Consider the following 13,897-nt stretch of genomic DNA (forward strand, 5'->3'; position numbering starts at 1 on the left):
ATCATGCGCAACACAAACTGATTTGTAGTTTAATAGGCGATGGAGTGAAGAAGCGATACGATGATGCGATGAAGTTATGAAGCGATGATATCGAACGTAGGAACAATGCGATGGATCGATTGAAGCGATGCGATGGATCGATAGTAATTTCATCGCTCCATCGTGTCATCGCATTTTGCACACGGGACGAGAATAAACTACAAACCATGTGACGTTTAGCAAATTTACAAAATGGTGTCCCTTGATGAATTGATAAGAAACTATTTCAATAATAACTATTTCCACAAGGACATACGTCTGCATTAAAAGCATTGCACTATAAAGTCATTTTACATATACAACTTAAGGGGAAAATATAGTTGCACACTGACGTACTTATAACGAATAGCTTCATCTATTCACGAGTGTTCTTTTTTAATATATATATATATATATATATATATATATATATATATATATATATATATATATATATATATATATATATATGGGGGGTGTGGGGATGGGGGTGCGTGGGGGTGATAGCTAAGTAATTTATTGGTAAACGTAAGCCCTGAATATGTTGTACTTGTGAACTTTGTTTATTGCGCTAATTACTATTATTCCTGTATTTATTCATCTAAATATCTTTATCCTGGTTGATCTAGTGACCGCATGATTTATAGTTTATTCTCATCCCCTATGCATGCCGCGATGATGCGATGGAGTGATGAAGCTATGCGATAAGATTACCATAGATCCAACGCATCGACCCGTCTCATCGCTGCTTCGCACGGTCGAAAACTACACACTTTTGCGATGGAGTGATAGGCCCTAACTGGATTCCATACATAATACATGTACAGTGACCTACTGGTGTACTGGTCTAACAAGATTTGTTTTAAAAGAATTGAGCTGATCGCATGTTTGGAGATCTTTTATTTAATCGTCATACACGAGAGATGAATCAAATGCAAGAATCGTCATCGAATATTTGAAAAATATTTATTTTGTAATGATGATAGATTTTACAGCACACTGTAATATATGTTTTGTCACGTATAAGGTCGGTCAATTTTACCATGTAACATCTTAGGCTCGCTTTGTACTGACATGCAAATGAAGCGTGGTATCATTTTCACATACAGTTTTGATAACAAAACATGGCATTCACGGCGGTAGAGATGGACATTTTTCAATATTTTCTTAATAAGTCTTCAATTAAACTGTAAAAGATCCGGGTAAAATCATATGATTGTCTTTTCTTGACGTCCCAAAATGCTAGTATGCCCCATTAAAAATGGAAATGTAAACAAAAGAGACGAGATGAATAGTGTGGCTATACATCATATGAGTCTCCTGAATATGTAAATTAAGACACTTTTTAAAGGAAAATACAAATAGCTACAATATCTTAATACTGTAGGAAACGACGGTCCTAAACGAAGTGAATAGTGGGAAATGAGTCCCCTGCACAAGTCCCTACATTTACATTTAAAATCCGGCGGAAAGATATAATGTTGAATATAATGTGCCACTTGGGCTGAATGTAGCTGTTTCCACATATTTCCATCTACCTTAATACAACAGATACTGTCACTGAAAGGTTCTACAATGTCATGATTTCACATACAACCTTAACCATATTAAGGACAATGCATTCAGAGAATGTAGGGGTTTTCTTACTTCACATTGTTATGATTTATCAGTGCACAATTCTAAACTGTTGATCGATATTCATTCTATGTAACACGACACAGGACTCAAACACCAAATTCACACACTTATTCACATTTCTAATTACTAAAACTTACAGGTGAGAATATATGAGATATCCTTAAAATGTTTGAGAAGGGTTTCTTTGCTAAATAAGCTCATGCTTCAATAAAGTACCGTCACTACGTTTATGTATGAGCTACTAATCATTGAATGATTTCGTTGAGAAATACAGTTCCATAACCAATTGCACTTAATCGAAAATGTAATGATTAAAATATATAAACGCACATATACGTAAATTCAAATAACGTACCAAAGATTTTTTACCCTGACCAAGAAATCCGTTGCAATTTTTTCCTTGACCTCGGGCAGCTGAATTTAAACGACTGCAAACTCACTTCTCTAATGAACTATTCTATTTATATTTTGATCGCTGAAAGACCGAGAAACATATTAACCCATTTCAAGACGAAGTTAAATTATACCTACCTTCAACTGTTTCGGATAATCAAGTCGAAAATAGTATTATGTCGAGCTTTACTACTATGTACAAGCATATACTAAGTTGAAAGTTGTACTAGTATGAAGACGACTAAAGAAGGATAAACATTCGTTTCTCATTGACTTTTCCGTGGACATCAATGTTAGTGAAAATGCTACTCTTGTGTCCACATGATAGCCGGATATACAACACGTGTACTTTTATTTAAAGTTATATGTATTTAATGTTCTATATACTAAAATATACTGTTACCTCGCACCAGAAATAGATGCTCACAGGGAAATCTCACCTCTCAATAGTGGAGTAAATTACTGCAAATACTGTTTGGCAACTGGCCATTTAAAAGTAAAGCTACTTATCTGCAAATGATTTCATTACGTCTCTTGAGTAATCACAGAAGTCATAACAAGAAATTACTAAATTTAATAATTAATCTGAAGCATTTTTTAAAACAGTGATACTTTTGCCTTCACAAATGAATAACAGGATAAACAAATACCGCCATATTGATGGGTACTGAGCAATCAGTTTTGTCCGTACAGTTCCTTGCTGCTTTATTCAGCATGTTTGACAGCAAAAGGCCGTTGTAACAGAACCATACAACCGCCACGGGGACACAACATTTGCCTATCATTTTCTATATCTGAAATACATGTCAAACGGACACGGTCAACTAATTAGTATAACCCCTTATAAGATCATCTACAATGCCATCTATTTAATAATAATCAGGTCTATATAGAAAAATATTGATCACATAGGTATATAATAGAATGGCACATAATTATATTCTCGCCTTGAAATAAAGACTACAACAAATCAATAACAAATGTCCTGATTCTTCTTAAAAATAAAGTCGTCAGATAAAAACAAAATAAAATAAAATTATGCAAAACTTCCGTGTTCCACTGCTGCCAAGCAAACAACCATGTAATCTAGAAGCACATATTGACGTAGAATGAGCACCCCTCTCTAAACCCCAAATTAATTTAACGACAGATCTAGAATTAAAAAGGTACATCATGTCAAAACATAGTGTTCATTTTTGGTTTGCATGGTTCTAAAATGCTTTTACAACATGTAATTTTCATTGAATTAAGCTAATTGCATCATCTTCACGAGATTTTTAATTTCACACTTGTATGGGTTTTCTTATTTCACTTTGATATAATTTAAGTCTAAAGTCGATATATCATCCCAGAATTATTGATGCCGAATGCTCTTGTTTACAGTTGTGGGTGGAGAACATTTGTCCATAGTAAAAAAAGCCAAGGTTTTCAAAATAGACGTATAATTACATTTTGTGCTTGCTGCAAAGCAAGGCTGCTACTCTAAAAGTAAATAAAGTCATACACATTTTAAGGCACATATGAATTGTTTAAAATTCGACAAATAGCTGCATTGGTTCAGTGTTTAGCAAGGAGACTCAAAAACAGATGGGTGTGCATTCCGATCTTACTATCAGATGAACCGGACTCATTTATCTTTGTTTGTCTCTGGGCAAGACATTTTATTCAAATTGCCTTGAGACGATATAATCTTCTTATATTGCAGTGCTGAGAACCATCAAACATAACCAAGCCAAAGTCTTGCCTTGCAGGCTGTGACGGTATTTTGTTACAAAATACATCAAATGTGGCCCTATATACTTATTACGCATAATTGCTCCGATGTCTAAAACAAATATCAGGACTAGCACATATACTAGGGACTTGACAGTATGATTAGAAGTGGAAATAAAGAATTTGAAGAATAAAAATGCCTTATTGTCATGATTAATATATATTTCTTTTTTCTTAAAGTTCACATGGAAATGATAACGAAACACGCATGTATTATTACATTTCAGTCATTTGTTATAAGAAACCTTAATAATTCCTAGTTTAAATATTTAAAGTGAACATGTTACACACAAGGTTGACAAGTACGACAAGTGCGGTCATTTAACAAATAAAACAACATTTCTAACACCTTGATTTAATAAACCTTACATACGTATATGTTTGTATCTGTCGTTGAACACGTTTGCTTTTAGTTCACGGAATATATTACAAATCAATAAATATTTAAAAAATTCTAGCGTTTCAGCATAATTTCAGGACATTTAATTAAAATCAATAGTGTGTTATGTTACTACTTTTCTTACACTTTAGAATTATATTAAGTTTGATGCTTTTGTTTTGTAAATCTCTTACTTATGTTTAAAATCTCAAGCCATTTTGTAATAATAGTATTATACCATAGTAGCATTACTCTGAATTTCGTCTCATATTTTAGAAAGTGACATACGACTAGTTGGTGGGAACAGTGAACTCGAAGGCCGGGTTGAAGTGTATCATAATGGCGTATGGGGAACAGTTTGCATCAGTGGATTTGACTATAGAGAAGTTCGAGTTATTTGCTATATGTTGGGCTACGAAACAAGGTAAAAAAAAGTATTTGATCGATACATATAGACAATAGATGGCGTATGATATACATTCTTTGAACGAAACGATTAATTCACTGTTTTTCCTCAATTATAGGTGATATAGGTCTGAAAATATTTTGGGAAAACACTTAAAGCAATTGTAGAAACTTGTATTTTATGACCTTGTGGACAGAATGAGGTAAAGTTGGCATATGGTTATTGCAAGTATATTTCGTAATCTTTTGATGATCTAATTTATACTCATTAAAACATCAAATATGAGATGTCAAGGTCAGAATCAGCGTAAATATATTTCAGTCTCAAGACCAAAGATCATGCAGTATTTATGGCATTATTAATGGAGTGGGGGTGAGTGCTACCTTTCGACTGTATGAACCACTAAGGAAAAATTTCAGTATGTGGAATATTTATGCAGTCCTTTTCCAGCATCTAATATTCAGTGTTTTATAATAATATGACTATAAGAATAACGCCATCCTACGTTAACATTATAGTTCCATTCAGCTATATACGTCGAATCGCTACGGCTCGGGAACGGGGCAGATATGGCTAAACAACTTATCATGTAATGGGACGGAGGCTACACTATATGAATGTCCTTCACTCACATGGGGTAATAACAGTTGTTCACACAGCCAAGACGTTGGAATAGATTGTAAGTAATGTTCGGTGACGGTTATATCTATACATCTTCGTTAAATAGCAATGATATTTTCTCTACAATTAGAAAATGCATTTAAGCGAACATGCGTATACTCCATTTAAATGACACTGAATCAGTTCAATGAAAAAGCTAATTCTAATTTTGCGATGTGGATTAAGGATATACTCTAATATTGTGTCAGTCTATTCTCTCCCTCGTTTATTTACAATAAATCATAAATTGGCTGGAAGTTCACAAAGATGCACAATGACTTTTATTCGCGTGAGCTACTTGATGATACTTTTGTCTTTTCATGTGTATGTATGTATGTATATATGTATGTATGTATGTGTGTGCGTGTGTGTGTGTGTGTGTGTGTGTGTGTGTGTGTGTGTGTGTGTGTGAAAACATATTTAGACGGAACGATTACCTATTTCCATCCCATATATTTCTTTAAACTTATACCTGGTCAATATTTGCTTCTTTAAAATATGCAGGTCATGAGAGGGTGAGACTGTATGGAGGACGCTATCGAAACGAGGGGTACGTGCAAATTGGAAATGACTGGCAGACTATATGTGGATATAATATTCATGAAAATGAAGCCAGAGCAGTGTGTCATATTCTACATTTTAACACGTCTTACTGGTATGTGTTTCACTAATAAACTAGGTTAAGCTAATATAAAAGTATATTGAATATTAGAAAACGATCGGGTACCATTTTCAAAATATCCGCTGCGAAACGTTAGCGTAAGAAGTATTCGAATATGCGCAAATGATAATATCTTCATTTCAAGAAGCATAAATCGTGCATAGTGGATTTCCTTCTAATCTTATTGTTCCACATAGGCACTAAATCGAGGTTTCGGAAACTCATGATTGTTGCTCTAAGGGGTACGGGGTATGTGTTAATGCCAATAGGTATGATAACATGGAAAAATAAGCCGATCTCGTTGATGTAAAATTCAAAATATTCTCATAAAACAAGATAAACACCAAGAGTAATTTCTCCCAATAACTGATTGGAATATGTTTCGTTCTTTTGTTTTTATAAAGCTGTCCAAAATATTTCAATAAGATTTAAATGCATCAGACTAGAATCTGCTGCTGCTTACGAATTATGACCCTGAGGATGGCATTTTCCTATTTCACATCGATACATATCGCTAAGAAACATTTTCACATTTCTATGTCAAATAATGTGGAACTTGAAGCAAATCAACGCCAAACTGGTACAGTGGGAGTATCTTAATGACAAAGAATCCATTGCATGTGTCTAGAGTCTTTATGATGGTCGTACACAATATGGTTTTCACTTGCGATATCAGTGTAATCTAATAATATGATTAAAACAGATAAGTGAGGTTCTGACATGAAACAATGGACAATATCAAACAAATGCGCGCATGTATGTGACGACGTCATGAAAAAGGCCAGAGTAGCTATTCACAAATACAAACGATATTGCAACGTCATGCTAGGTAGGATGTCAGCCGTGTATGAGGTAGGATTAATGGAAACGTTCGTATACGTCTAAATAGAATAGGAATATTACACCCGCGGGTCAGAATTTTGTGTCAGACACCAGGCATAGTAGTATGTTTCACGCAAAGGTATGATCCCAAGGGTAGCATTTTTCTATCTAACAACGACGGAAGATTATTTTTGTCACATTTCTGAAAGAAAACATGAGAACCGAAATCATAATTGTGCAATATAAATCCTTGTATAACTGCTAAACAGCCGAATATATTTGGAAAAGTTCCACATTTAGTGTCAAAGGTTAAGCTTACAATATAGCTTTTAATATACAATTTACACTAAAAATTTAATTGTAAATATTAAATAATGTTTAATGCATATATGCTTTGAAAAACAGTGGTTGCTACAGCTAAGGTAATGACAATGTATAGCTTCAAAACTATGTTCTGTAGATATGGAAATGTGATTGCAGTTTACGGTCATGTGATTAAATACAGCAATTATTATATATATCCACGATTGATGTTCTATGTTGGAAATCCCCAATATAAACATATTGCTAAACAAAGTGGAATTTTGTTTTAATAAGGGCGTTTTGGCGGGCAAATTTCTATTTCGAATGATTGAAAATGTGAGCAAAATATCCAGTAAACTTAGAAATTTTTATTGGTGTCAGATCATTAAAGTATTAGTCAATATTAAAGACTTAAATAAATGTCCACAAACAAAAGCTATGTTTTAGGTACCAAGTTAAACACATATCACATATTGTGCAAATGTGTCATGACGAAACTCACTGGAAATGAATGATTTAAAGCTGTGCATCTCAATCTACTGTATTAAATGTTTTATTTTTCTTCAGAAATACTGAAGTTTTCAAATCTAATTTCATCGCATAATGCATATTTAGAATATGAATAGTCATGGATGGTTATACGACTTTGATCTTTGATTTGGATGGAGTCCGATGAGAGAGAAATATCTATTAGAAACAAGGCTCGATCCTCAGTCAAATAAAAACAGATATCCTATTCCATAAATTTACACTGCAGATAAGAAGAATATTTTTGATACAGACGATGCGCAAAAATAAAACTTTCCAAGGTAAAAAATGCTCATACTGAGACGAATATGTTATAGACAGAATGAACACAATCCCTTCTGCACATCTATGTCTTCTACATGTACGATTTTGTTTCTACATTAAACTCAGACATTACTGCATATTATTTTCGAATCTTCCAGCCAAATTGGGAATTTCCAGTAAATATACCTTCGGGTAAAGTGTATAACTTTCCAAACTAGATTTTCTGTAGAGCCCATCAGACCAAAATCTGGAACATGGAAGCAACGCGGAACACACATATCAGGTGCAATTTAATGAAATGAAGTGGTGCCTGGCGCACGCAAACAGCGTTTGAAACTTTAACAAGAAGTGCCACCACATATTTTCAGGTCTACCAGCTTACTATGCTTACTTGAAGTTTCACTGAGATTATATTCCTGCGAAATATGCTTAGGAATGGACGTCGACCGTTACAAAATAAATTAGTACATAATCATCATAGCTGTCTCAAGGAAATGGTTACAGAGCAAATCAAGACTGATTTTTATGAAGTGCATTTGAGTCAGCGGAACGTGTCAGACCAATTACAGTTTCATTTACCAAATCCAAGAATCTTGTTGAAGAATACTTCACAGATAACACATACAGCGATTTCGATGCTAATTTATATCCAAAACAGAAGCGTATGACCGCTGAGGCGTCACTAGGTGGGTGCGGGGGATGCGGACCGCAGTGGGTGACACCATCAAAGGGGGTGACACCGAAATGACTATCAATAAAATGTTTTTTAGTATTTATACAAGTCACTGGTATGACCTCGGGGCAACGCAAAACAAAAATGTACTCTTATCAAGGCCGTTCTGAAGCAAGAAAAAGAGAAGCTGCCAGCCCTCCTAATAAATCATCAACTTTAAACTGTAAATAGCCTCAACACAATGCAGAGTGTTATATAAATGACACAGAGGCACAAATAAAAAAATGTTGTTAGATACATTTAGAAAATAAATATAAAAGTTAAAACAACTGGGAAAAATATAATTTCTGACACAAAATATAGAATTTGCTATTATCCTGGCACACATTTGTGTACCAAAATTATGAAACTGTGGTAGAAGAACTATGATAATACAAACTTAACGCACTCATTTTGTTACAAGAATTCAGAAAAAGGGCTCCAATTTAACCAAAGATCGTAATTTTTTTCCTTAATAGAGGCTCTTTACAAAATTGTATAATGGATTAACGGCAAATTTCTTTTACCGAACATTCAGAGATGGTCAAGAATTAAAAAGTAGTTTACATTTTTTTGATTCTCCTAAAAATAGTTTTGTTTCATGATGAAGATTAGTGAATGTCTTATATACTTTAGGAATTTCTCAAATATTGCTTCAAAAGTAAATACATTCCGATACGTACATGTTTAAAAACCCACTGAGGTATATGCTATGTTATAGAGCGCCGCAACCATTGCAAAAACAATATTCTCTAAATACCATAAGAAAGATATTATGAAGTCTCAATTTAGGTATAAATGCAATGATTTAAATGGTGCCTTATATTGAATGCTCTGTGCATCAAAAGTTGTTGAAAACCTTCTAATGACTGTCGTACTTTTATCATAGAGATGCGCTGGGCCTGCATAAGATCAAACGGACCAATTATCAATCGGAGAAACATAAAATCATAATGCACGTAATTTCAGACCTGGAAATAAAATCTATGAAAAAGTGAAGACACACCAATGTTTTATAACAGAAAAAAGATCGAATGTTGAAATAAATAAAAAATCACTTCGACAGACCAGGACGAAAAGAAAAATAATACTCAAGGGATCTTCCAGCTAAAAATATATTACAACAAATTTGTAGTCTGGTGCAAATGTGAATGTGGCCAAAGTTTTAGATCTTCTGTACAAAATGTAATAGATACTTACGTTCAATACAAGGTGTTGGGAACATATGTTTCCCTACACATTAGATGCAGTGACCAGATCGGTCCACACAAAAGTTCTGTAAAATGACAAGTAATATCACATATAAGTGTAAGGATGCAAAAATCATTATCTCATATTGGTGAAGATGAAAGTTAAATAAATGGAATGGAATGATTGAGTATGCTTTTGTTTGAAGAGCTATATCTGTCGACGTAGTTGTATAATACGTGACAATGGAAACCGGGGCCTTATATTGTTGGGTTGTTCTTTCTCATGCTGCTGTACGCTTCTCTCAGTAAGGATCAAATATGCCAACAAAATCCTGAAAATGCATGTACATTGGAATCGCATGTCCTAGAGATGCATATAAATGGTCAACAAGGTCATAAGATGACTTATTTTTATATGTAATCAAAATCATGATGAGCCAGCATTTTTATACTATATTAGACTATGTTTAGACTCAAGCTACGTTTTGCATACGTAATTAGAATTACAAATTGTGCTGCTACTCTGGTACTCTGAATGAATAAAAGATGACAATTATTCGTTTATTGTGATGTTAAGAAATCAATGTTTCAATTTGCAGATTTCCTCACTTGTGCAATTAACCATACATACATTTTGCATAGACTCAAAAATGGAAATGCTCATGTTTAATCTATATAAGCGCAATGGAAACATCCGAATATTTTTCCAAAGAGAGGAAAATTAATATCATTACATTGATATAAACATTTGAAATAAAATACTCCTTTGAAAATTCAGAATCTTAAATTGAACAACATGTGAGCGATTTCGGTCATTTGGAATTCGAAATTCTTTACAAATCCATTTTGGAACATCTCCATCACATAAATTGTTCATTTTATTCAGTGGATATTTGGAGGTGTTTTCACCCAGCGTACATTATAAATTGAATCCAAGCTCTACATTCACCCACTAATGCTCCACACTTTTGCAACGTTTCAGGTATCCAAAATTTTACAATCAAGACGGATCTGTGAAAATCTCAAATACCACATTAAGCTGTCGCGGAACGGAATCAGATATTGCCGAATGCAAGCAAGGAAGATACACTTATTCCTGCAATAGTTATGCACCTTACCTTAACTGTTCCGGTACATTTTTATCTTTCTATTAAGCTACATATCTTCCATGTCTACCACATTAACCCTAAAACGCAATCCAAGACAGTAAGGGAACAAATAATCGTATAATACGTTTAAATTCCTGTCATAATCACAAACGATTATCCTAACAAAAATGTAGTTAATTCACCTTGCATGGGAGTAACTGAAGATAGACAATATGTCATGGCCCTGTGGTAATTCAATTACGGTAATTGATTTTACAACCAAAGCTTTCACAATTCTATAACATCTTATCATTTAATAAGGAATACTGTAGTATAGTAAAGACGAATATTTGATTTTCCTTTTAAAATATTTTCTTCAGTAAAATTGGAACACACCAAATAATTATGTCTGCATGTCTGCGTCTCTTTTATGAATATGGTTTTCGTTTCTTACACTTGCTAAAATACTGATTCCACTTCCATCGAACGATATGTTTTAACAGTCCTGACGTCTCCGATTCAGGAAGGTCAGTTGTAGACAAACTCTAACTCTAAGTACTAATCCACTCCCTGTTTCGATATATAGAGTATAATTTCGTATTCGAATATAATTTACGTACGTAATAATTGACCGTGTCAAAGCGGTGACCATGCACTGGTTATTCGGTGGAAATGTGTGTAGGACAATGAAGAGAGAATTTGAGCCGTTGGTCTCACTATCTCCGTGATATAATATAACTGCAGTGGTGAAAGTTTAGGGCATGTGTTGCTTGTATTTACGTCTCTGTTTATAGACTGGATGCAGTACTGTGATCACATTTTGCTATGGGGACGTAATTGTTTAACAAACAGAGATAAAAAGCCTTCACATTCTACCTCCCCTTTGTAGCCTGTTGCCTCTTCTCGCAATATAATGTGTGGCCTGACTGTGAAATCGTAGTGTTCTAGTCAATCCGATTGGATGAACAAGCGAAACGAACGGCTGAATAAGCAAAATGAATATTTCAAAGAAGGAAACAATGTTTTATTAGTAATGAAACTTGCAGACAAAATAAGGTATAGTTACACATGTCTAAATAGATGAAAGGAAATTAATGCTTAGCTTGCATCTTTGTCATGACATTTATACACGGTCAGGTTTTACAATGTTAATGCTATTACTTGCATAGTTGTAATGAACGGAAGTTATTGGTTTTTCTTCTCATCCCCATGATATAAACAAAGTTTGAAAATAAATGTTCGACCGTTCATCTTGTGAGCGATTAGACTCCTTGCAAAGGAAAGTTGTAAATATTATTGTTTTTCTTATGTCAATAATATTTCATGCAAAACATATTTAATGAGCATGCTTGAGCCTATTGTCTGACAAGAATTTATAAGAAAGTAACAGTAAAATAACCATAACTCACTCCAGAATAGTAATCTTCGTAGAGAACAATGCTTAATAAAACGAAGAAAAAAAAATGAATCTCTTTGTCATACCGTTTCATGGCCTTCAAAAAAATTTGAATCTTACTCCAAAATGAATCATTCCTGTGCAACATTATACTTAATTATATAATGCTATTATCATTTAAAGAAAGATAATGATTTTTAGACAAACATTCCTGAAGTTTTTGTCGTGATGAGAAGGATAAAATGATGACCAGGAATGTTTGAATTAATATGAGATTTTAAATATAATCAATGAGAATACGAATACATGAATGTATAGAAAATTAAACACATAAATGGGACAATTACGTAATATATGAATAAACAAAAAAAATGAGACTAAACAGGAGAATTAGGACATCAACACTACACGATTATAAGACATAAAGATCAAATAGAAAGATAACTCCATTTCATTTTACAAACTGAAATATACTGCTAGGTATAAATTCCAGGAATGGCCGATGCTAGTTTTCATTTAGTGTATATTATTTTCTTTTTCTTTTCAAGAGACAAATAAACGGAATCTATAGCTGAAGCAAACGTACATGACATAAACAGTCACAACATAAGTACTGTGAACAGAAAACGTTGCCATGAAGACGACTGTAACGCACTCGAAAGACTAGTTTCATAACCTTGTAATTAATTAAGAGCAACCTTTTCGACCGATCTTTTTTTTACACAAATTGCATATTTATATGAACAAATGTCAAAAGGTTTAGCTTTTAAAGAATCGCAATATTATAAGGCAATTCCCAAATGGATTTAACACTAGAATGCAGATTGGCGTGAATATTGGTGGCTTTTTAAATTGCAGAATTTAAGTATATTGAAATCCAGAAACGTCAATCACTGTACGGTTTAAAACTCTGGACAACAATGGCCAATTTTACTGATTTTCATACCTTATTTTAAACCAACACTTACAAATTAAATATTCTGAATTTATCAAATCAATATCTACTGCCGTTATCTATAATAACCATACTGGTGTTGAAGAAACAAAATCTATCGTACTTCGGTTGCAAAATGACCTGCATTACTATCTCGTATTAAATGAAATGGCAATTATTAAGGACTTATACATACTTATAATATGTCGTTTTGTCTCCAGGATTTATGGAGGACATCTTATTTTACTTCAAGTTGTTTTTATTTTAAAAAAGCAATACCAGTAATGAAGATAATTACAAAGCCATAGCTCTAGGTGTTTGCACATGACCCTTTAGTGTTTGTCTATTGGGATTCATACAAAATCATATAAAAATGATAACAGTTTCATTCGTCAAACAGTAATAAACATGAAAAAATAAATAAAATGTCACCAAATGAATACCTTTCTTGCTTTGTATAGATTGTAATAATGCTTCTGACAAATCCTAGAGAGCAGGGATTGCATATAAATTATACAAAGAGGATATTTCAAGTTTAAAATTTTAGAGTGATTGCTGATAGGTATTCAATATGTTTTGTTATACAGATGAATGGTACCCTTTATAACACCATATCATCAGAAAATAGACGTATTGGGGTATTTTATTTATTCCAAAGCGCGTGTGCCTAAAGTAGCTCTGAATTAATTTTGATAACGTACATATCAATGATCCCATGCTGGCTCGAAACAA

The 13,897-nt window shown here is 33.4% G+C and overlaps 1 protein-coding gene across 2 annotated transcripts in view; it reads left to right on the forward strand.

Moving 5' to 3' along the window:
• The window catches only part of LOC149797062 (scavenger receptor cysteine-rich type 1 protein M130-like), a 156,887-nt gene that overhangs the window by 51,905 nt on the left and 91,085 nt on the right, over positions 1-13,897 (forward strand). For both annotated transcript variants that reach the window (XM_089961740.1, XM_089961741.1), the window contains 4 exons: positions 4,478-4,625; positions 5,126-5,286; positions 5,772-5,922; positions 10,730-10,878. In XM_089961740.1, the coding sequence (XP_089817866.1) occupies positions 4,478-4,625; positions 5,126-5,286; positions 5,772-5,922; positions 10,730-10,878 (609 nt within the window). The remainder of the gene's footprint in view (positions 1-4,477; positions 4,626-5,125; positions 5,287-5,771; positions 5,923-10,729; positions 10,879-13,897) is intronic.

Source organism: Sinohyriopsis cumingii, chromosome 6 (assembly GCF_028554795.1).
Source record: "Sinohyriopsis cumingii isolate HCF-2022 chromosome 6, ASM2855479v2, whole genome shotgun sequence".
In the NCBI taxonomy this organism is placed as follows: domain Eukaryota; kingdom Metazoa; phylum Mollusca; class Bivalvia; order Unionida; family Unionidae; genus Sinohyriopsis; species Sinohyriopsis cumingii.